The sequence below is a fragment of the Arvicanthis niloticus genome, chromosome 25 (assembly GCF_011762505.2).
Source record: "Arvicanthis niloticus isolate mArvNil1 chromosome 25, mArvNil1.pat.X, whole genome shotgun sequence".
Lineage (NCBI taxonomy): Eukaryota > Metazoa > Chordata > Mammalia > Rodentia > Muridae > Arvicanthis > Arvicanthis niloticus.
In genome coordinates, this window is record NC_133433.1 from 17959972 (window position 1) to 17985670 (window position 25699).

Sequence of the window (25699 nt, forward strand, 5' to 3'; positions counted from 1 at the left end):
GAAACTGAACAATGAATGTTTCTTTGGTTGAGAGAAAACTATTTTTCTATAGTCATGGGTTATGGATTAAGTACAACATTATGTTTAAGGCAAAATTCCTTTTTAAATGTCTCTGCCAATAAAAACCGTGCTTGGATATACTTTGTAGCTGAAAAAAAGTATCTAAGAATCGACTATCATGTTACAAGCTTGGATGGTGAATACTCTTCCCCCTCAAAAAAGTTCACCAACTTTTGAAGATCACCACAACTAAATATATATATATATATATATACTTTTTTATGCCACTTAATACTGGCAGAATTGCCTGTAACATGTGCATTCATTTTGGAGGTGAGGAACCTGAAACATAGTGAAAATTGTATCATTACAGAACTCCAAAGTTTAGAGGGAACCAAGAACTCAAATGAAGAATCAACTCAGAATCTGCTTCGTAAGTATATTCTGGATGAGATGCACAGAAGAAACCTAGTAACTCAGTGCTGCTATGACACGCCTTGCCAAGTGAGTGACTTTAAAATATGACCTCCTCAGTCATTTCAAGAAACTCTTGAAAGGCTGACCTTTTAATGAAAGACCAGCCTCATTTTTCCTCCCACTTAAATCAACCAAAAACTCATTTCTGGTAAAAGTTCTTCCCAGAACGAACACAGAGGCACTTTCTACATCTCTACCCCACCATCTCAATATTCTTTCAAAAACCACAAGAAATTAATGCAGCAGACTTCAGAGTTCCATGTGTTAGTTTCCTGATGTTAGCCTTAAACTCACCGTTAGATAACTTGTAATAAAACATTTTTTAATGAGTTTTGAAATGCTCTTCAAAACAAAAGAGGTAAACTATAGAAAGACTCTAGAATATTTCTAAACAAGTAAAAAGCAAAGTAATTTAAAGAAAATAAAATCTTAGGATTCAAAAGCCTAATCTAAGCAGCACACTACAAAAAAAAAGGTATGCAGGGGAGGAAAGGTACTTAAATACTCAGTGAACAAAGCAAGGGCCAGGCAGCCAATTCTTTATCAGTGACACAGTCTGCCAATTCTCATCCTACTACCCTCCTGTCCATCAAGTACATCAGATTGTCAGTCAAGTACATCAGAAAGCAAAACATAAAGGCATAAGGGTCATATTTTAAAAAGAAAAAAAAATATATTGAAAAGTAATTTAATAAGGTTGTTAGCTGTTGAATAGAATTTTTTTCTGGACAGCAAATGATGAATAACAAAAATAACAAATATCTTTCTCCCCCACATGAAAAAAAAAAAATCTTGTTTTGTAAAGTCGTTCAAGGCAAGAGTGGTGCACTTGCCCAAAATTTTAGCATTTTAGAGAAAGAGGCAGGAGGATTACAAGTTCAAGGCCATGTTCAGCTGCATAGCAAGTTGGAGGCCAGGCTGAGTTACATGAGAAAAAAAAGTACTTCAAGAGATATCAATTTGCATCTTATTTAAAGAATGAAGACAGCACAATGAGATCAGTATGCTCTTGGTGTTTAAAATTCAAAAGATATTCACAACAGAGTCTCTATTTCATATCTGGAGAAAACATCTAAAATTCAATTAGTGGTAGATTAATCACATTATTTTTTGATTCCCCTCACTGACTCAATCTTGTGGATACATTTCAAAGGTGATACTGGGACTGAGTCAAACAAACACAGTACATCAGACCTAGATGCTACATCCTCCCCCATGTGGTCCCTAAACACCATTTACAACTGTGGAGAATGTGTGCATGGCTAAACATCTGTACTATTTCCAAGTTAGGGATGGAAGGAGGGCTCGATTTGAGCCAAATATATCTTCTATAATATATTCTGAAGGTCTCATTTGAGACTAACCATTTCAAACTTTAGAAGATAAATGACTAACAGTATAATGACACCTGCATGTATATAAAGTACAGACTTATCATAGCTTTCTCCATCTACAGGAACCTCATTAAACACTTTCTAGGAATAGAAAATGGATTTATTTGCCAATAATTCACAACATTTTTACTACACTCATTCAGACCTTCAGTTCTAAACCCTGGAAGACAGAAAGCAATTTGTGTAAATAATAGTGGTCTCTGATTATAAGCCACTCATGCTCTCATTTGAAGGCTCCACAAATCAAGTAGCAAAGGCACACAAGAAAAATAATTCCTAAATGCTAGAACCTGGGAACTGCATCGCTCTTAACAATTGTGGTAGTTTCATAATAGTATGCAGTCTATTGATCTGTGTCTAAAAGACACATGATCACTTTAATAGTCTAAACAACAAAATGTAAAATGTTACAAGGCCTTTGGAGAGTATAGCCTTTAAATGCTTAAGGCCAATGTGACATCTTAGCTTTATCAAAAATATATAGTCACCAAACATTGCTATAAGGAATAACTTGTGTACATCTATGGAAGAGCTTTTTTATAGGTCAAGTTTTTTATTTCAGTTTTCATATCAGAGACTTGGGGCTGTCTTTCTGGAAGATGTGAACGCTCACCAGAACTAGTCAGAGTCTTAGTTCGACCTATAAGGCAGACTAGGTGAGGTGTAATTAACACCTTGCTTTACTATGAAGTTCAGTGAGTTTCTGAAACTTCTTTAGCACTGGAGAGCAGGTCCCAGTCAGGACTCTCAGTTGGACCTTTGCCTCTCTCTTCCTCAAGGCCAGAATGAAGAATTCTTCATTATAGTGGCTCAAACATGATACACACACAAATGAAGTTTAAGGGACGACTCAGAGAATGCGTGCCTCAGCGCCAAGGCACACTGCGTGGTTCTATTCCAGAGGGCTCACCTCCTTTAGAGCTCTCAATTCTTACCTACGCTCATTACAGACATCGCCTTTTGCTTTTCCTTAGCAAATCTGTCACATTAACCAATTTTTGTTCACAATAAGAAAATAAAAACAAGATGCTTATTGTATTTAGCTCTACATAGCTTTGTTTAGACCAAAACCAGTTCAAATCAGGCTTAATTCTGCTTTCATTACATGCCTTAATGCAACCTGACAAATAATACTGGTTTTTGTCTGCAAGCTCTTCAGAACAATGCCTGTTGGGTAAATTACATGGCTAGGAATCCTTCTTTATTTGATATTTATTATGGTAATGAGCATTCAGCCTTCAAGGATTTGCAGAAATCCACAAATCTAAGTGCAAAGGAAACTGTATAGTTTGGAATAATTTTATTTTTAAAAGGGATAATGTGAAATCAATAGCCAGATAAATATTTGATTTGCGTGGTTTTTTTTTTTTTGGGGGGGGGGTGTTTTCAAGTCTTCAGCCATCATATCAATGATTCAAAGTTACAGGCTTATTCTGTATATTGGCTATTCATTTCATTTTCCATAAAAGACTGTATGCAATACTAAGCTAGCTTTGGGGTATGAGCTAAACACATAAGAGAAGATGAGAGGATGAGGGACCATACAAGTCCATCTCTGTACTATGCTGTGTCACATAGTGCACACACACACAGTGGCAAGCAATGTAAACTATAAAAGGCATCATTCACTTAAGGACAAGTTCTCAGGCCACTTGAAATTCTTTCAGGTTGAATTTATCTCTTAGTATCTTTGAGATTATGTTCTATTTTTGATCTTGACAATCTACAAATATTAACACTAAATATAGTTTCATATAGTCATAACACCATCGCATTATATAAACTAGAAGTAGTAAAATCAAGAGTAAATAATCTCAGAGAAGATAAATGGAGCAGAAGAGCTACATTTTTTAATCATTAATTTTCACACGGCATAAGCACACTGTATAGCATTCTTGTCTCCCATCCAGAGGGACTCTGGGGAAAGCTGGCTTCTGTTTGTTTGATGAGACATAGCAACAGAACAGGACTGTCTTCCAGACAAGGTCCTAATTAAAACTTAGAAAAGATGTTGAAGAGATAGCTCAGCTGTTACAAGCATGTATTGCTCTTCCAAAGGATCTGAGTTCAGCAACCATGTCAGCCAATCTACAACCACGAGTAACTCCAGTTCTAGAGGCACTTATATAGTCTTCTGGCCTCCACAGGCACTGTATTCAAGTGTGCATGCCTGCATGTGCATGTTTCTCTCTCTCTCTCTCTCTCTCTCTCTCTCTCTCTCTCTCTCTCTCTCTCTCTCTCACACACACACACACACACACACACACACACACACAAGTATATTGTTTTAAAGAGTTTCTTAGAGACCTTGTTAGAAATGTTGACACCTTAGGCCCATGGCTGAGCTTGTGTGTTGACAAGTTTGAGGCAGGATCCTAACAGCTATCTAAGGGCATGCTCTCGTTCAGTTATTAAACTATGGCACAAGCTCAGTGAATTGACCTGGAAAAAGTTTTGAGTTTTATTACCATTTTGTAATACACTAGTCTACCTACTTTGCTCGATATCAAGGACACAGAAAGTGTTCACTGTCCTTAAATTCCCTCAGCACTCTGTATTTTCAGAAAAAAACATGTTAAAAGAAACTAGAGTAATTATGAATAGAATATGAAATAGGTAATTGTGGTATTCAATCAAAATAACAAAATAAAAGTACCTAATGCGACAGGGTCTGGATTGACGGGACTCTGCTGCCTGGAGTGGCTGCTGCTACCGCTGCCGCCCTTTTTCAAGTCCTCAGCATCACTGTACCGCCGGATCCAGTAATTCAGTTCCTCCCGGTCTGCTTCCTGACATCGTCTTAGTACAGTGAGGGATCGCCTAGTCTTCTCTACCATGTCCATTATGCAGTTTAACAGCTATGTGAGAAACGGGGGTGGGGGTGGGGTGTAATTATACAAGTCACCACAGAAATAAAGCTTGGATGAATAATGAAACACAAAGGTTTGTATTTCAAAACACAAGGGCCAAGGAAACAATGTTTTCTTTCTGAAAGCCTTACTGTAAGACTTTTGATGGAATGATTTGAAATTCAGACCCAATAATTGATCAAATTCGAAAGAAAAGGGGAAGGACAAAAAGAGGAGGTATGGATGGAGTCAGGACAGGGAGATACTTAGCTTACAGTGTTACACTGTAAATTCATTCTTCCCAATACCGCTTCTCATTAAGCTACAAACTCAGTAGCCCTTTAACAAGAAAACAGTGGCCTGCTGATCTGCCTTCTCTTGAGGTCTGACATTTCTCTTAAGTAGCTTTTACATAAATTTGTAAATCAGATCCCATGTTCTACATCAAATATTCTAACTCACTTCTCCCTTCTCTCACAAACAGGAAATGAAATACTTTCAAAGCACTAGGAAAACCTCACGTCACTTGTTTGTAGAACATTTTTAGCCCAAAGGATTACTGATGTCTTACATGATCAAGATGTTTCCACTCTTCTGCCCATTCTCTATCTGTTAGTCTGTGGTCAATCATTTCTTCTTGACGTGTGCCATGTAACCCTACAAATGGAGAGAAGAAAGCTTAATCCCTCGAGACTCCAGCACATGGTCCATCTGCAATCAGCACAGAGCAACGACTAGGGAATGTGAACACATAATGACTCTGGTAGGCGACCACACAACTGACAGCTGGTTATCTACACGGCATTCTTAAACTCTAAAGAACATAAGAAATCTGGGCTCCTGTTTCATGTGTTTGAAGCAACAAGGAAGGTTTTGTTATTGTTAAGAGACCGGATTAAGTATGTTGAAGTCTTGGGTTCAATTCTCAACATCAATCAATCAATCAATCCAGCATCAAATCTGGCTATATAGTGCATTAAAAATAAGGACAGCATAACTGATTTTACATGGGTGGGGCCATATCTTTTCCAAAGAATCATGGTGAAAATCTCACATTTCAACAGTTAAAGGTGCATACAATCTGACTATACATATCTTACAAAGCCCAGGAACAAAAGCTTAGAAGACAGGAAAGCCACCGATGATGATTCAATTTATCAAAGTATAAACAGTGAGAAGAAAGGAGATTTTTCTTTTCTTTTTAGTTGTTTTGTTTGTTTTTGTTTGTTTGTTTTTGTTTTTAGAAACAAGGTCTCACCATGAAGAGCTGACTGGCATAGAACTCACTTAGAAGCCCAGGCTGGCCTTGAACTCTAAATCTTTCTGTTTAAGTCAATGAAGTACTGGGAATTTAGTCCTGAACCACTATACCTAGCACCACGCCATAAGTTTTATTTAAAAAGGAAAAGAGAAGAAAAAGAAAAAGAAAAGAAAAGAAAAGAAAAGAAAAGAAAAGAAAAAAGAAAAAAATCAACATGCCAGTTACAAAATAATCAGTAAATTTTCAAGGCAGGAAACTGAAAATTCTAATTCAAGAATCATGTGTAATAAGCCTCTTTTGTATCACTGCTACTATGAAAAAGTAATATACCATGGGCTAGGGAAATGGCTCCATCAACAAGGGACTTGCCATACAAGCAAGAGAACCTAAATTTGGATTTTCAGTGCATATAATATATATATATATATATATATATATATATATATATATATATATATATATATGACATTTTTTAAAATCTCAGTTTCCAGGAAGGCAGAGACAGCAGTTTTCCTAGACCTCACTGTCCAATCAGTCTAAAAAATATCAGTAAGCTCTAGGTTCAGTGAGAGACTATCAAAAAGTAAGAAAGGCAGGAATTGAGAAAGACACCTGATGCGGATCTCCACACCCGACAACCATGGGTGCACAGACACAAATACAAGACAACATGGAAATGCTTACCAAGTGGGCACCAAGTTTTCTTTTCCCTAATAAATGGTCTCACTCAAGCCTAGGCTGGCTTAGAACTCATGGCCAATCCACCTGACTCGGCTTACCAAGTCTGAAATAACAGATGTGAACTACTCCTGGCTCACCACTGACACTAACAACTCTGAGAAGTGAACAAAAATGCTAATGAAAACACAACGTCCGTATGTCTCACTGAAAGGGCAAAGGGTCTGATGGGGCTCATCTGACAGAATCCCTGAGGACAAAGACCTCTCCATTCTGTCAAAGAAACGCAGTTAGTCTATGACATCATTTCCCACTTTAGATGGCTGAATCCCTTACAGTTGGCTTCCATTCCTCACAGTCTATGCCAACAGAAAACTAGGGCTGGCAAAGCTGCAGTTCCTAGACATGGAGGGTCTTTTGCAAGATCTGCATGACACTAGACTTACAAGACACTGTGCTCCACTTACTGTGACACATAAGTGGTCTGAAATCTTTCTCTGAGCTGATTTAGAGGGAAAAAAAACCTGATGAATCACAATTCTGTTTTCATTCATGAATATATGTGCATCTACGATGGATTGGATTAAATAAATTCATGACAGTTCTTTCTTGGGCTCAAAAAAAAAAAAAAAAAAACTGCCAAGTATAAGATGTTTTGCATTATTTCTGTCCAATTAGAAAATATCCAGAGATACATTTCAAAAGTTAAAATTGTTAATGCCACCTATTGGTAAAAATGGAAAACTACAAATATGTTTTGCTGATTTGCATAATAGAAAAGACACCAAGGGAAAGCAATATTTAGTTATTGCTCTGTTTGTTGTGATTATTTCAAGTTGAAATGTTTGCAAATATGTAATTTTTGTTGACTTATTTTTTGCCTGTGTTTTCAGAGAAAAGAAGCACTAACGTTAAAATTAGTCATTGCCGAAAACAACTAGAGGGTGATAAGAATATAAATGTGACAAGGACACTCATGACACTGGCATCTAAATATATGTCTGTGAGGACTGAGAATTACTGAAGTCACAAATACATCAGGACTTCAGCACACTAAATCAATACTGATATACATGTTTATCACCCAGGATAGTTAATGAGTAATAGGATGTCTATAGATAAAGGCAGTTCAGCATTTGTGTAGCAGTGCTGGGTTTCATTTCACTATAATAATAATTATTATTACTTATTATTATTATTATTATCAACATGTTTGATCCTCAGTATTTGGTGAACAAATCTGTCTGCCTCAATGCATTTGAAGTCTGGGGTCGCGGCTAGGTCTGACTGAATAGGAAAAGAAGAAATTAAGAAAGTGAATGTTTGTATTTATCAGTATCTCAATTTCACACACTTATGTTTTCAGCCCCATATCATTTTGATTGTACTGATAACACAGAAGGCTGTAAAGAGGATCGCAGGCATGAATAAACAACATTTAATAAAACAAACACTTCTCACTCATGAGATACTTGGCACTAATGTTGAGACTTGAGTTGTTCTTAGTTTCCGAAGATTCTAGATAAATGGGACCATGTTTTAGGCTCACTTGTACACCAATGCTGCTTACAAAGTCAGTCTATTCAAGAATTCTCATGAGTAATATGTCTCTCTATGTAAGAGGCATTTATACACCTTACCTTAATGGTAATTTTGATACCCTCAAGATGGCATCTTGGTGTAGCACTACAATTTGTTTTTTATACATCAAGATTTTATTTTTCATTAACAGAGACTAAACTCTGCCAGACTTGAGGAAGGGTTAAGTAGTTGCACATATTTCTAGAGATTAGCACTATTGGTTTTATAAGCTAGTATAATTAAAAGGTGAGACACATGGTCTGAAGAAAATTACATCAAACCAGTGGTTGCAGACATAATTCATAAGGGAACATTTCACATTACTGCAGGAAAACATAATCACTGCACATAAGCATAATTACTTCCGTGCTGATTACCCTACGGCACATAGTAGCTAATACCTCACCAAATGCTAGTTGTTGCCTAAGAAAGAGGTCACTTCTTTTGGGGGGAAAGAAGGAGGCAAGAGTTTGTTTCACTTACAGGGTACATTCAGTGCACCATCCAGGGAGGCCAAGATAGGAAGTAAAGGGAGACGTGGAGAACGTTACTCGCCTAGCTTGAACACCGCTTCTACGCTCACAACTAGAAATATCTTGAGCTAGTTTCTCAGTGGCCAGATGACCTCACTGCTGTTTAAAAATGAGAAGTTATATCTGGCCATGGTGGTGCACCCCTTTAATCCTAGAATTTGGGAGGGGCAGTGGCAGATGGATCTCTCTGACTTTGAGACCAGTCTGGTCAACATAGTTCCAAACTAACCAGTGTTATGTAGACAGACTGGTCTCAAAATAAAAACAAAAATAAAAAAGAGCTGTTACAGTTTTCAGGCATTAAATCATAAATAAATGTTAAAGTTATCATATCTGATGTGTAGGTTAAAGTATCAGTCTAGATTAATAATATAGCAGCTTCTGAAATCTTTTGAGAAATATTATCTCCATGAACATTAGACAGATTGGCTACTAAGAAAGTATAAATTATATGCTTTGCCACTTGTCTGACATGCTATATAAATATAGAAGTCACTCTTTGGGGAACCAGAAGTAGTAATTAACCATCTCACAACCAAGGCCTCCTTCATATCTCTTCCCATTTCAGCTCCCCCTTGCTGCTCTATAAACATGCGGAAGGCTGTACAGAGAGGCAACAAACCCTAATATGAGAACTCTTGCTTTCTAGTGATCCAGTTAGAAACATCATATCAACTGCTATGTATCAGGCATCAGCCTGTGAAGAAAACAAAAGCAACTGTCACCATTATTCCAGTACTGGCCAGGTGGTGGACTATTTCCCAGAGTTCTGGATCCTTGGCTCTGTTTTCTGTTTTCCAACCTAGACTTTATCCCTTGTGTGTTACCCAGCAAATCCCAAATTCTCCATGATAGGTAAGTTTGCCAACAACCAGTTTTGTAGTAAAGGAACACCTCCTCACGTGCAGGATCCAAGAAAGGGAGAGCAGTGGATTACTGTTGGAAGCTGGACTCAGCAAAAGTTAGGAACTAAAGGTATCCCCAAGAACACCACACTTGCTAAGTATGTGATGTCATCACCTTGACGGCAGTCACATACCACAACCTGTTTCACTAATCCTGCCTTTGATGTTTCCATCCTTAACACTTATTCTTCACAAGGTAACATCTCCTGAAAATTTCACTTCCTATAATTTGTGAAATGAAGACGTAGATGCACGCAATAGAATGCATATTTGTCCAAAGCCACTCCTTCCTTCTTTTGCTATTTGATGTAAAATTGACACTAACTCTTGTCCCTAGCATTTGTGTATTAATATAGCAAAATATTTCTCAAGGCATGCATGTCAAGTTAGGCCACAGACAACATGCCATATAATACTTTAAAAATATGAAATGGTATGGAGACAAGAAATGTCAAAACCAACTTTGACACCAAATTTCAGAGAAAGAAAATAAATTTAAAAACAAAAAGCATCTGAGGCAGTACTCTGTATGAAATCTTTTATATTAAAAAAGAATTCACGGAAAATATATCTTGCTTCTGAAACTAAAATTGGGGGTTTTCTATTATATCTGATGGCCTCTTCTAAAAACAAAAGTTAATTTGTTCTCTTAAAGCATATAAGTGATGCCCCTGTATATTGGCATGCATAGAATCCCAATACTCAGGAGGCAGAAGGATTGTAAGTTTTGAGGGTTTATATAACAAGACATTGTCTCAAAGTTTTAATTAATTAGTTAACTAATTAAAATACAAGTGATTCTAGAAGAGACAGCATATTAGTAGGCTTTCTTCATAAAGGAGACAACATGAGAGAGATGTTTACTTATATCCGATTACATGTTCAAATTCAGTTAAGAATAGCACAAACCTTAAAATATCCAATCCCCAAAGAAGAAAACAGATCCTTCAGTCTTACCCATAGGTCTATTTCTGTCCCTGAGGTCCCTGTGGCTGGGGTGTCGATAGGAGTCCCTGTAGTGATGGGCAATGGCCATATCATCCAAACGGTAATGCTGAGGTGGAGGTGGGGTGGGGTGAGGCAGGCCATTTGGCTGGTAGGATAAGCCATTATTTGGACTGTACCGCTGGCCTGGGCTAATAGTGCATGGTCGCTTGCTTGGATGTTCTGAGTGCAAAGGCTCTCTGTCAAAGCCATTTTCTTTGGTTCTGAGGAGGGAAGAAAAAAATTTTGTTTCATAAAGTATTCAACATATTCCAGATACTCCAATTTGAGCTTGTAATATTCAAGAGAGTATGTCTTCACTGGTCAGTAATATACAATTTAATGTTTCCCAGAGACTCAATACAAATTCACTAAAATGCATGCTCAGCCTGAGAGGATCACCAGGCTAAGAGTAGGAAATGCCACACTTGTCGTGGAACTAGTAACCACTTTTGCAGCTATAGTCCATATGGCTAAGTCACAAATAAGGTGAAACCCAGTCTCCTTCTAAAGGTGACAGGTTCATGCAAAAAGATACTTGATTTCTAACAAGTTACTTGCTGCAAAGCTGGTTCATACCTATACTCCTAGCCTGGGCTACATAATTAAATCCCTGTTTCAAACAAAGTCAGAGAAAAGACATATTCTATTATTCCATGTTGTTTTACCAGAGGAAAGCATAATTACTATCTAGATGAATAATATACACCAATCAATTACAGCTGGCCTCTGGGTTTTGTCCCCAAGAACACATGAGGGCTTTTAGTTGGAAATGATAGTTTGAAAAGTAAGCTAACTCAAATCAAACAATGTTCAAAGCTCAGTCACCCAGCTGACACAATTCAGGTCCTCTGTGGCTAAAGGCTACAGAACTTGATATCAAAGACACAAAATATTTCCATATTCTACTTGTGTTCAATGATCCAAATGAACTCGTATATACACTAGATCTTCAACACTATATTCAGTCACTGAAAAAGAAATCAGTCAACAGTCATATATAGATACCTGAGACTAGAAGGAAAATCTAGTTCGCTTCATTCTTTTTATTTTAAAGAGGAGAGTCGTGTTGAGGGTTGAACCCAAGGAATAACATGGAAATTCTCTATCGCCGAGTTAAGCTCTCAGCCCTTACACTTACTTTATTTTAAAACTGAGTAAATTCATCATTAGAGAGTTTACATGTCCTGCCTGGAGTTGTTGGTTCTTACACCAGGACAGGAATGCCACAAATGAGCTTCACCATGTACTGTATAGCACTGTGAACTTGACATTCAGACGACATACAGTTAATGAATGAAACCAGATACCTAATCACTGCTCCTAGATTTGCACACACCAGTAGGGCTAAAGAAACAGGTTCTTGCTAAATATGTCTCTACTTAGTAACCCAATAAACTCAGTAAGAAGTAAATTGCATCTCACTTTGTCTAGAAGTAGAGCTTACACACTAATGACTTAGCAGCAGCTGGCTCTCTTCCTCAAGCCAGTGAAACATTGGTAATATCTATTTTCCTAGGGAAGTCGTCTCATAAGAATCTTACAGTTCACACAGGCTGCAACGTTCCATGAGCTTTTTCAGTCTTGAGCTGGTAAATAGCTACAGAACCCATTAGACACCTTTCCTTCTTCCCTGGCATCAGTGACAGTCCTTATTTGATTATAGCAAAGGAATCAGTGGAGAAAAAACCTGAATCAAAGGTATAGATAATTGGCAACAGGGCCCTACAAGGACCAGCCCATCTGTTCTCCTCATAGGATAGAGTCCTAGTGACAATTTACACACACCAGCCAGGGAAATATAAAGGGGTTGGAGACAGAGAGTACAAGAACCCAAGGAACAGAGGGAAAGTCTGCAGAGTTCAATGTGAAATGAGTCTATGCCCACTACAAGTTAAAGAAGGAGATGGGAGACTTGGCCAATATTGGAAATGACAGCAGTGCATGGCCACCATGGGAATGGGCGGCCAGAAATCTCAGTGCTGCTCCCGTCAAGCATGTGTCTGCACTTAACATACTGACTCCACACATATTGATCACTGGAATCAGACAGAAGTATCTAGTATAGCTCAGACATTACCTAAATAATTTTTTTAAGTGGAAAGAAACATTTTAGGTATTGATTTATTGTGAGTCTGTCTACGTGATTCTAATGTGGACTTTCACAACCTATACATTTTTGAATAATACAGTTTGACACTCAGTACATTTTACCAGCATACATCAGTCGGAAAGCAGTGAAGACTATGACGAGCTATGAACATAATGCTAACCCAGCACCTACCTTACTGGCAGTGTGGTGTAGTGGAAAGAGCACGGGACTGGAAGTCAAGAGACCTGAGAGCTAGTCCTGGCTCTTCCACGACTAGCTGTGTGACCTTGGGCAAGTCACTTAACCTCTTTGGACCTCAGTTTGCTCATCTGTAAAATGAAAGGGTTGGACTAGATCAGTGGTTTTCAAACTTTGACACCTGACGTGCATACGGGATTGTGTAGGCAATAAAGAACTGTTTGCCCTGCCAAATCAGGATTTAAAGGGCCAGCAAAACCCACTGATTATTCTTACCTGTTTTGTAAAATGAGGTTCTACCTAAGATTTCATTTTTTTAGAGAAAAACAAATAGTCTACTGCTAAAAATCAAGTTTGAAAACCACTGGACTAGATGATAGCTGAGGTCCCTTCTGGTTTGAAAACTCAGCAATCCAATGCTTCTGTTATGATAGTCTAATATTATTATTAATAGTATTAATAGTACTCTAATATTATTCTGCTATGATAGTATAATGACAATAGCAGTACTATAAAGATTAAAGAATCCAGGGATGATGGCTTTCTGGCCAAGCTTAAGTATGGAACCCAGCATCTACTCTTTGTTTTACAGAATGTATTATTTATAGTTTCTGTGTGTGTGTGTGTGTGTGTGTGTGTGTGTGTGTAGAAATAAAAACATACTCTAAATATCCTTAAGTGGCACCAGCATTTCTATACATCAACACATCTTTGACTCATTAGTGTCACACCAGGACAGTTTATGGCTTTTTTGTTTCATTTTACCTTATTTCAATGACAACATCAGCAACACATAACAGTGAAAGAATCCAACCAGTTCTCAAATGGGTAGACTTACTATCTATCTCCATTCTTACATGAGCTGTTACCTCAGTGACCCAATTAGATGAAACAAAGCCAATTCTGAACTCCTCAAACATAGGCACATCTAGGTTTTGAGTTCGTTCTTTCTCTTAGAGGTCCCTGCATTCTCCACTGAGTCCTCTTACTCTGAGACTTGGTGATATTATAAAGCGCCCCTCCTTGTGGGTATTGTTCACAGCAGAGCACTAACATAGACCTAAGAAGTCAAGCTGTGTAGTTATAAGTCCCACCCTACTCACAGGACATGTGTCCAGAGTCGTAACTAAAACAACTTAATTGCCATTTGTCTCTGTCTTAGAAATGCCTATAACCATCTACACCTCATTTGCTTAGGTAAATTCCATATTTGCATTTTTATTTGTTGCCCTTTTCAAAGTGTATTAGGCAAAGTTAAATACCCTTTCATTGTCCCAAACTAGCCTTCCCCTTGAAATAAGTCAAATCTACAAAGAAGTCACCACGGCAAGTTTGAGGGCAATGCCTAGAAGATAGTTTTTAATTTCTAAAGTCTACCTCACGATGCTATGTTCCCCAACCAGAAGCTATCATCTGAATGGAAGCTCATCATTCAATACTTAGTCCAAAGCACTCCTAAGGTCTGACCTAAACCCAGGTTGGCCTTGAGTTCCTTCCCTCTCTAGCCTCAGATGCCTGCTCAGTAAAGTGGAAAAGTCATATAAAAATATCAGACAAATAACTAAAAAGGCTAAATATACTCTTTATCACACTGAGGCTATTTTGTTTAGTCATAGAGATTATCAATCAATAATGGAGAAAAAAATAAAGTCTACATGAGAGGCTGGAGAGATGGCTCAGTGATTAAAAGCATAGACTGTTCTTGCAGAAGATGCAAGTTTGATGACTGGCACCTATATCAAGCAGCTCACAACTCCATGTAGCTCCAGGTCTGATGTCTCTGGCACGTGGCACGTGACAGACCCATACACATACACATAACTAAAAAATAATAATAAGTCTTTCTTAAAAGTCTACAAGAAATATGTATCAGCCTATGATGGACAGTGTGCACTGATAATTGGTCTGCAGCATACAACAGACTACATCATTTGAGGAGATGGGAAACAAATAGAATAGGCCATCAAGAGAAGGAGGTGACAAAGAGAGCCAAGACGAACAAATCTCCTGGATGATGCAAGTGGGTCCGAGCTCCTCCTTTTCTCTAGATATATCTGTTACATTGAGAAATGGCCCTATAAACTGTTTCGGGGGGGGTAGGTAATGCTTCATTGTCTAAGAAACCTTAGATGGGGAAGACTCGCTCTGGTGTGGTGGTGTATACCTATAATCCCAGGAACCTGACACAGAAAGATTGGCAGTTCAAAGCCAGCCTAGACTACAGAGTAAGACTCTATGTAAAAACAAACAAACAAACAAACAAACCAAAACAAAACAGAAAAACAACAACAACAAAAACCCAAACAAATGAACAAATAAACACAGCTGCTAAAATTCTAATCTTAGTCCCAACACAAATGTATTCATAACTTCAGAAAATGCTTTAAATGTTCATTCACTTGAGCCTAAGAGGCATTTCAAACTGAGTGGACTCAATCTACCCCCTCTTTCTCACTTGCTTCTTTTACCACTGCTACGCTGTCTCCAGAATGTCTTCTTCTGCAGAACTAAACTATGCTGCTGGTCTCTAATACATCCTTGGTCCATCCTCTCTTACTCAGAGCCCTCTGATTCACCCTGTCTTTCCACTGACACACTGAGCAAGCATCTGAGCACAGCCAGGGCTGCTCTCCCAACTGGCTTGCTGTTTGTCTCCACAGCTGTATTCAGTGCTGGACTGTGGCTCTGAAAAGAAGATGGACATGATGGAGACAGTGGTCTGAAATCCCTTCTGTCAAACACAAAGACTTCCATTCTTTCTTTCTTAAGCTTCATGTATGTGCATCTCAACTTAGGGAGGAAAAGGTTCTACTAAAGAAAAGTCTCAGCACATTAAAACCAACATCACACATGCGTTCCCTCTTCTGAAACGTGTTCGTTAAGCTCTCATATAGCACGACTGGACCTTGATTCAAAGGGGGAAAAAGCATCGTTCTCAAAACATAATTGTACAAGAAGTCTCTTCATAAATTGTTCAGAAATGAGTGACTTTAAAAAAGAATTTTACTTCATAATTTCTCCTGATGTCTATCTGAAACAAAAAAAAAATATTATGAATCTTGCTGTCTGCTTAAGAAAAAGCTGTATCTCCATGAAAGTCTGAGATGACTTATGCTTTTTCCTACCAGTCTTCAGGAAAAGGAATATTTAGATGGCAAGGGACAGAGAAACAGATATTGGAATACCACAGGACTGAATAGTGGGCCAGATGGAGAAAAACACCTTTAATCTCTCTATTACTATAACTACCCAAGAGAGATATGTTCTGGCAACATGCACAACTGTCTTTAGAAAGATATGAGAGGCAGGTGGTTGTCTGCTACTCCAGACACACAAAAGATGCGTGGACCTTCAAAGATTACAACATATAGATTCAGAGAGCCACCTGAGCATCCTGTCCCCAAACGGGAGGAGAGAATTCTTCCCTCACATGCCTCCCAACACTGACCATCTGTTCAACAGCTAGAGTGTCACTGGCTGTCTCCTGTGTATCTTCTAATCTCTGCCACGGCAGAAGTAGTCCATGTTTTCTCTTGCTGTCTTCATGTTCTAACTTGTCATTTGTGTATTCTAGTTGGAACCCTTTAGCTTCACCTGGTTCTCAAGCCAATCTCCACTGGTTCCTGGTTCCTGGTTCCTGGTTCCTGGTTCCTGGTTCCTGGGTCACTCTTTAATGAAAATCCAAAGATGAGATTTGGTCTCTGTTCTCACTTTCATTAAAAATAGATTCTTTTCTCTTGTGATATTCTGATTACAATTTCCCTTCCCTCTAATCCTTCCAGGTCCACCTCCTCTTCTCTCCCTTCCCTTTTTTCTCTCATTAGAAAAGAGTAGGCTCTTCAAGACTTTGCAAGGTCAGGTGCTTCCTTTCCCACTGAGGCCAGACAAGGCAGCCCAGCTAGAAGAAGAACATATCCCACTTGCAGGCAAGAGCTTTGGGATATCCCCCATTCCAGTTGTTCGGGACCCACAGGAAGACCAAGCTATACATCTGCTACATATGTGTGGGGAGGCCTAGGTCCAAGCCTGTGTATGTGCTTTGGATGGTGGTTCAGACTCTAAGAGCCTCAAGGGTCCAGGTTAGTTGACTCTGTTGGTCTTCCGGTGGGGGCTTTTCCCTTAGGGGGCTTCAGTCCTTTCTCTATTCTTCCATAAGAGTTCCAGCTCCAGATACTTGAATTGCCAGGATGGGGATAGCAGATGGGGAAGTACTCAGAAGAGAGGGGGGTAGGAAAGGATTGTGTGTGTGTGTGGGGGGGTAATCTGGAGGGGGGCAGTGAGTGGGACATAAAGCAAATAAGTAGAAATAATAAAATTAAATTTTAAAAAAGAAAATAACAGGCTCTAAAGAGATAATAACAAAGCCTAACAAAATAAAATATAGTAAGATTTAAAATAAAACAAAACAAACAAGCAAACAAAAAACCAGTCACATCTAAGTTGGGCAAGGCAAACCAACAGAGGGAAAAGAGCCCCAAAGGAGGCACAAGAATCAGAGACCTACTCACTCACACATTGAGGAATCCCATAAAAATACCAAATTGAAAACTATAAAATATACGCAAAGGCTCTGGCAAAGACCCTTGCACTGTGCTTACTGAAACCTGTTCTATCTCTGGGTTCATGAGCTTTGCTCAGTTGATTCAGAGCACCTTGTTCTCCTGGTGTCCTCACCCTCTCTGGCACTTACACTCATTCTCCATACTCTTCCATGGGTTCCCTGAGATTTGAGGTGAAGGTTGGGAGGCAGGGGATTTGATAGAGACATCCCATTGAGGACTGAATGTTTTATAGGCTCTTATTCTCTGAGTATTGTCTGACTGTGGTTCTCTATATTTGTTTCCATCTGCTACAGACTTGATCTTGACAGAAGGTTGTGCCATGAGATTATGACTTGCCACTAAAATTAAATTCTGTGTATATGTGCATGTGAGCATGCATGGGTGTATCCATGTGTCCACCTGTCTGTCTGTGTTTGATGGAGACTGAACTAGGGAATTTTTCACATTGGCAAAATATCCTATCATCTACCACTAAGCTGTACACCTAGCTTAGTGTTACTGTGAAGTCCGAGCAGACCTCAAACTTGAGACCCTCCTGTCTTAGCTGAGTGCTGAAACTTTAGTCATGGATTCCTATGCTAGGAGTAAATTCTTTATTAACATCCTTAGTAAACTAAAAATTTTACAGCTGGAGTTCTGAGATTCTACACTCTCATGCAGGATCTGTGTACCAAAGGGTCCAGAGAAGCAGGCTAATTATTAAGCAACATCAGAGTAAAACAGTGTTTCCCCAGAATGTACACTCAAAAGAGCAGGGGCTTTTGAGTCACAAAGAGTTGGCTCCAGCATTTAGCTCTGCCATTTCTGGTCATATGAGTGCAGGATCCGTAACCTTTTAAAAAATTCAGTGTTTCCAATTGCAAAACAAAGATTGGTTATCTTAGCCCTGCGGATAGAACTAGAGGACAGAATGAAGAACATATATCTGACACCCAAAAAGTTCATCAGGGCACTTAGTTCTTCAGATCTCCAACTAGTGGCCAGGACTAGAAAATCGCAGCTTTACTAACAGAGTTGTTGAATGAATGAGGATGGAGTTAGAGAACCCAGGGTTAGGATTCCCTCTTGTAAGCCATGTGACCTCAGTCGTAATATCTAACCTTCCTAAATCCATACATAACCCTGTAGGTTAGTGGTTGAATTACTTAGGACAGGGCCTGGCACATGTTAAGACCTGTAAACAGTGGTCATTGCTACAGAATTGTAACTGGGAACTCTTCATGCACATAACAGATACTGAGTCAGGCTGGGAAGTTATGACATGTAAGATATAGGAAAGAGGGCAGACACCATACATGGCAATATAACAGTAGGCATGGGGAATATTTGGAATAGCTGGACCCGACAGGAATGACAAGAAGGAAGGCTACTTGAGTTGAAGCTAGAATTCATGATGGTGGAAATATCTTCTCAGTCAATGCTGTCACCAGAAGGCTCCATAACTGATGTGAATAAGAAAATAATTACCACAGATATTATAGCATATTTCCTGAAACCAAGGAATGCATAAAGATGCATGCAAAATATGACTATTGTAAAAAAAAAATTTCTACTTTCTTCATGGGATGTTCAACGCAGTTGAAAATACAGATTTAGTTCTTATTTATGAGCTGAGTAATCATGCAGCTTTCCCCTAAAGTGTATGTACATTTTCTTTTTTAGAAAATATAAAAGATTGATCCCTCATTCATTTTATTAGGAAGAAACAGACATACACAGTTTAGTTGGAGTGTAAGCTGGTGCTAAACCTTACATATTCAACCAGTGCAGTTTGAAAATGACAACCTTTGATCCCTAACGTTAGCATTTACTAACTTAATCACTAAGCTAGGAAACCTGGCTCATTATGAATTCTCTATCATTAAAAAAAGACTTACAAACCCTTACAACATTATGCTATGGCATTTACCTACTTCCCTATAGTCTCATAACCTATAGATCTATAGTCTCATAACCAATCCTGGCTATTTACTTTGAGAGAAAAGATCTGATGGTTTTCAGCTGACATTCATTCTAAAGCCAAAAAGCCAGGATCAAAAGTAAGTGTTTTAGTTAGAAGAGATGACAGAGGTTCTGGTTAGTCAACAGAATGATGGACTGGGTATTAGGACTATCTTGTACCTCACTGGTACAATTAGGAATAAGTATGCTCTAATTGTATTTTGAGAGAAAAGTTTTACTTTAACAGGAAGAGTGATATGTAGGAGGAGCTAAGTGGGAAGGAGTACTGAGAGGAAGAGATGGAACAAGGAGAGAAGATGAAGGAGAGGAGAAGCTAGGTGATAAGAGAGAGAAAGAGAGAGGGGGCATGGAGGCAGATGTTCACATGTCTCCACCAGTCAAAGATAGTTTTTATATCTAGGTTGGGTATTGGGTTACGCTTCTGATTGAGCATTACCAAACTTATAAATCCTTTGATTAACATTTAAAAAAAATCGTATAAAAGCAAAAAGGAAAGGGGGGGCATGGGGCAGGGGTGTTCTAGAGAGGGGAAATGTGGAAAGGGGATGGCATCTTAAATGTAAATAAAATATAAAATAAAAAAAAGTTAAAAAAAAAAAAGAAAATGACAACCTTTGATCCCTAACGTTAGCGTTAGCATTTACTAACTTAATCACTAAGCTAGGAAACCTGGCTCATTATGAATTCTCTATCATTAAAAAAAGACTTACAAACCCTTATAACATTATGCTATGGCATTTACCTACTTCTGTAATTACAAAAAGAAATTAATTAGAGAATAAGAAAAATCTCCAATTCTTAATTGAGCTTTCCTTATTTAAATTCTGTACCTTGAAACATATTTTGTACAACTGCAAAATTTCAACACAAATACACACCTGGTTCTCCTTTAGGAAGCTTTGTGACTTTGGGCAAATTCTTTAAGTGTGGATTTCCTCAAGTATGAAGAGAAGCAGTTGATGTGGTCCATTCATAAGATACCCTCCCCCAGGTGACATACTACAGAGGTCTAATATGTAAACAACTTGTGTTTTGAAAATGTTTAGTTATTGATGGGGAGGGGTGCATAGTAAGCCAGTTCTACAGCTTCAGAAATAAATGTCTGACAGTGTTAAACTGAGGAATGATGTCATTGAAATGATGATAAAGAGTAAGAGAATTGGTACCCAGAAGCAATCATTTGAGTGAGTGAAGAAAAAGCAGGAAAGCAATGGAGTCTATCCAAAAGCACAGAATCTTTGCAGTGTCCATGAAATGAATCATTCCTTCCTCTTCCCCTCCTTACTTGCTATGCTGGTACTGAGGCCTGATGAGCCATCAGAGCTGGCTTACAGGGGACAAACTATTTGTTCATTACATTTAACTGGCTCAAAAAGAATAAACAAGGAAAAACATTTACAAATCAGATTCTCTTTCCCTAATATTATAAGAAAAAAGCATGATTTTTGAATAAAAATTAGTTGGATTTTTTGGCGGGTGGGGGGTTGGCTCTACAGTATTTTTATAGAACTACACATTCAACACAATTGTTCAGGGACTCACCCCTAGGCTAATTTTATAAGAAACTATAAGACATTTTTCTCTTTCATATAGAAAAAAGCAAAGGAATTATTTCATAAACTTATATAGAAAAAGCAGTTCCCTGTTAACGACAATTCAGTAGCCCCACTCAGTGGTGTATGTCTATAATTCTAACACTTGTGAGGTAGAGGCAGGAGGATCTGGAGTTCAAGTCTTCCTTGGCTACCTAGAGAGTTCAAGGCTGGCCTAAGTTACATAAGACTATCTCAAGTGACACAAAATAACAATGATAGTTTAAAATAAACAACAATAACAAAACACATAGCCAGTAAAAATAAATTTAAGGATAAGAATAAAACTAAGCTTGCCAAAGATCATTCCTGAAACACATTAGCTTGGCGATAATCATAGAATTTAAAGCCCCAAAGTTGTAAACAAAATATAGAGTGCTCTTTTGTTCATGATATGTCATGAACAAATTACCAAAATGTGTTTTCTCCTCAGGTGTCAGTTTTTCCCTCTTCCGGTGACTGATGGCTCCCAGTGTTATTACAGAAACAGATTGATCTTTTTAATGAGCCACTTTAATAGACTCCAAAATCTCACCGTGGCTGCTCATCCATGTCAGACCATATGCACCAACAAAACATTCACTGAAACAACAAAAATCTCTGCTGTCAGACAGCTATATACTCTATAAAATTTCATATAGTAGAGCAGGAGATACAAATAAATAAGCAGAGAAGAAGAAAATGCATATGCAAATGAGATTCGAGAAATATATGCAAAACTATACTGTAGAGACCCATATTTTCTTGGCTCTGATAAAATTCCCACAAGATACAAATGTATTTACACAACATATTCTCATTACCTTCCCTCTTAACAGTAAGGAAATCTATTTGCCATCTCTCCATTACAAAAGACACATCAGCTAGTCAAAGAATGTTCTATCCAAAGAACCATCACAGGAAATCTGGCTGCAGCTACTGTCCTAAATAATCAAGACAGGATAAGATGGGAGACTCCTATAAGTGTTGTCTCTGTGACTGAATGCATATACACATGTATACAAGGAGCCATAGAAACAAGAATGTCATATTTATATTTATCTTAGTGATCTAAACATTCCCCTGTTATGCTCTCCTCAAAATAAAATTCCCTTTCTCACAGTTTAGAACTTGTCTTCCTAGAAACATGGGATATCTCAATACCTGCACATGGAACTCATTTCCTGGAACTTTAATGTGTTTGTATTGGCAAGACATGCACATGCAAACCATCTACCCTTGAGTGACATCATGGTTCATACACCCCCATACTTAGATTACAAAGCTCCTTTTAACCCCTAACACGCTGAAGGCTTAAACAGTTACCCAGCCCTAAATGATACATCTACCCCACCTTTTCAAAGACTCAGAGAGGATCGTGGCAGATGGAGAAGAAAAAAACGTAAAGGTAGGAAGATGGGGAAAGAGCTGTGAAATGCAGTCTTCCAGACATGACATGGCTGCTGCACCCACGAGCTCACAGTAGCAATGCCTACCAAACTAAGTCTAGGTCCATCAACACTGCATCATAAATGGGAAAGGGACTTGTAACACCCAACTTTTCCCTAAGAATCTATAGGCAATTAATGGTTGCTAAAAGAGTGACCACATTCCTTAGTAACTCTTGAGAGTTGACATCTTCAAATAAATGCCCCTACTCACATTTACATAACCATAATTACATTCACAAAAAAGAAGAGGAAAAATTCCTCAAAGTGCAAGGAGGACTTACTTGGAAGAAGTGGTTGAATGGGAGACAGAAGATAATAGTTAGTGGAGAATATGAAGAAAGGCATAAAACACATACATTTTAAACATACATAACACACATATACACACATGATAGGGAGACGGTGGGAGAGTGAGGGAGAGAGAGACAGAGAGAACAATGAAATTGTGAGCCAGTCTTAGTAGCTCATGTTTATAATCTGAGAACTTGAAAGAAGATTGCTATAAATTCAAGGCTAGCCTGGATTACAAAGGAGACCCTTCCTCAAAAACAAAGAAGAGAAAGAGGAGGGAAGAAAAGATGGAGAGAAGGAGCAAGAAACCTTACTGGAAGAGAATGGATTGCCTTGTAAAAACTGCTTAACTGCAGGAACATGGCTTACTTGTACTAATGCACTGATTTTCAAAGCCAGTAATGTGTGCAAAGGAAGTTCTTGGCCAGAGATGGAAGTCTCTGAGTAATTCCAAACCTCCTAAGTTCCTGGAATGCAGACCACAATTGTACCAGAGTTTGACCTCTCAGAGCTGTTTAAAAGGTCAAGAGACATATATAGGAGATGGAGAGGGGACGGGGGAGGGGGATGGGTAAGGGGGAAGGGGAGGGGGAGAGGGAGAGGGAGGGGGAGGGGGAGGGGAAAGGGAGAGGGAGAGGGAAACATAAGATGTAAGGTCTAGAACACAGTTTCTTTTTAAGTATCTTCATAGTTCACACATACTGTGCAAAATGCTGCTAAGGCTTCATATTCATGCTATGAATATCTGTGGCCGAAGAATTTATGAAAATAGTTTAATAAGGCATGTGGAAGTTTCATGTGTATGCCACATTCAAAAATTAACCTGTGGGTTTAATGGAGAGAGGGCCCCGTTTTCTCTTTCTTAGAACTCACAGGCTTGAGAACAGAGTATCTGAGGAGATAAATATTGGCTCTTAAACAAAAACTATTATTATTGTTATTATTATTATCATCATAATCATCATCATTATTTTACCAAAAGTGTTACCTGTTAGCTCTGTCATATAGCTGTTATTTTGCCTTAGCTCACCTGTCTTCCCCTAAGTTCTCTCACAGTTTCTCCAATATTTCTTAGATCAAATCGCTACTGTTCTCCGCTCATGGAGTAACACATATAGGCCAACTTTCAAATGCATCATGGTTTAAGGAAATAGTACAGCAACTTTCACACCACTAGAGTGTAAAATCTATGGTTCAGTAAAGGCTATGTAATAAGTGAAAATTTCAACGTTGAACTGTGTCTCTGAACCCTTGGTAACACTTGGTCCTTTTGTCAACACCTTATCTTTACAGTCTAGCTTTAATAATGAAACCTGTAAGTCAATCTGCACAAAAGCCACCCAGACACAGGCCAGAGACTCACTTCTCTGAAAAACTCAGGCCACCATGAGATGCCCAGACTGTTCCCATGAGAGATGAAGGCTAGCAATTTCAAAGTGACTTAAAACAGGTCTTCATACTTGAGACAGGAAGAAAGGCCACAGTTAGTCCAGGGGGCCTCCTCCCTCTCACCTGTCAGGAGTTCGCCTCTTCCCGTTTTCGTTCACATCGAGAAGCAGCTCTGAGGAGTCGACAGGGGAGGTGGTGCTGGCATCCAGAAGCAGCTGTTCATGCTGAGCGAGGTACTGGGCAGGGTTCTGTTTGGCTAGCCTTGCGCAGTGGAGGAGTTCACGCTGTAGCAGGGGCAGGTTGGCCTGCAAGAACATAACAGGCATAAGATGGGACAGTCAAAGCCTGCTTCTGATCTGCCTACCTAGTGGGTGCTGCTTAAACACTGAAGCAGCCTAAGCAATGCAGCTACACTGCTGTCAGCCCATGCTAGCCTCGGGTTCAGTGTGAGGTGCAACTAAAGACTGTGCTACAAGGTGCCCGGCTGGCACCATGGTGATGAATGAGGTACTTGATCCTGAAAACCTCTCTATCTCTCTTCATTTTCTTACTGGTAACACTTTTTTCCAATGGCACTTGTGATTCATAAGGGTCCCGAAACTGGAAGTTCTGCAAGAGGTACGATTCAGGGGCCATCTGTGAGCAAATGTAGGATCTCTCCAAGAAAGAACGGGTCTATTAAATATTCACAGTACAATTAAACTCAGAAAAGGCTAGTCAGCACACTTGGTTGTAATTTAGGGACTCACTGGTCCAACCACAGTCTGATGAAATATCTTCTGTCAACTTCTAACTTCAAATGACAGGCATACCAACAGACTAATAGATAATTCTGACACTCTTCAATGTAATCAAATAGGAGGCAATTTTACACATGGTGAGATATTAAAGCAAAAACCAAAGACAGCATTCTATTTACTATGAGCTGCTTTCACATTATAAATTCAGGCTGTTGGGTTTTTTTTTTTTTTTTTAATTTCTTTTCTTTGGTTTGTATTTACTGGGGGGAGGAGAACGCAGTAGAAAATGAACTGCACTTGCTTATTCCCCCAATAATACTTCACACTAAAAAGAAATCAATACTATACATCTTATCATGACTCAAGGATTTGATTTGTAGGAACTCAGCCATGTCCATTGATTAATCCATCAGGTAGGAAAGCATTGCTGAATATAGGACATTCTAGCTGTCTCCATCTTTGAGCCCAAGAGCCTTTCGAACAGCACCCTAGAGTGTCACCGCAGGCACTGGACCTGTCTACTTGCACCTCAAATTCATCTTCTGAGAACATTGATCAAGGAACTAGCATATTATACGACTACAGTCTATTTCTATACCCATGGTTTTACAGATGGAGAAGACTCTTCCATCTCACACACTGCAACAATGGCCTAACTGTCTATAAGAGCTCAGTGCTCACAACAAACCCTTTGTAGTCAGTAAAAATGATCATGGGGAACAATGTAGTTCTAAATATTCTTACGGTTTTGGATTTCCTCCTTAGTGAAGGCGGAGCTAGA

The 25699-nt window shown here is 38.7% G+C and overlaps 1 protein-coding gene across 5 annotated transcripts in view; it reads right to left on the reverse strand.

Annotated features, from left to right (window-relative positions):
• The window catches only part of Runx1t1 (RUNX1 partner transcriptional co-repressor 1), a 151669-nt gene that overhangs the window by 24837 nt on the left and 101133 nt on the right, over positions 1–25699 (reverse strand). For all 5 annotated transcript variants that reach the window (XM_076924142.1, XM_076924144.1, XM_076924143.1 and 2 more), the window contains 4 exons: positions 24302–24483; positions 10636–10886; positions 5292–5377; positions 4528–4729 (listed from right to left, as the gene is read on the reverse strand). In XM_076924142.1, coding sequence (XP_076780257.1) covers positions 4528–4729; positions 5292–5377; positions 10636–10886; positions 24302–24483 — 721 coding nt within the window. The remainder of the gene's footprint in view (positions 1–4527; positions 4730–5291; positions 5378–10635; positions 10887–24301; positions 24484–25699) is intronic.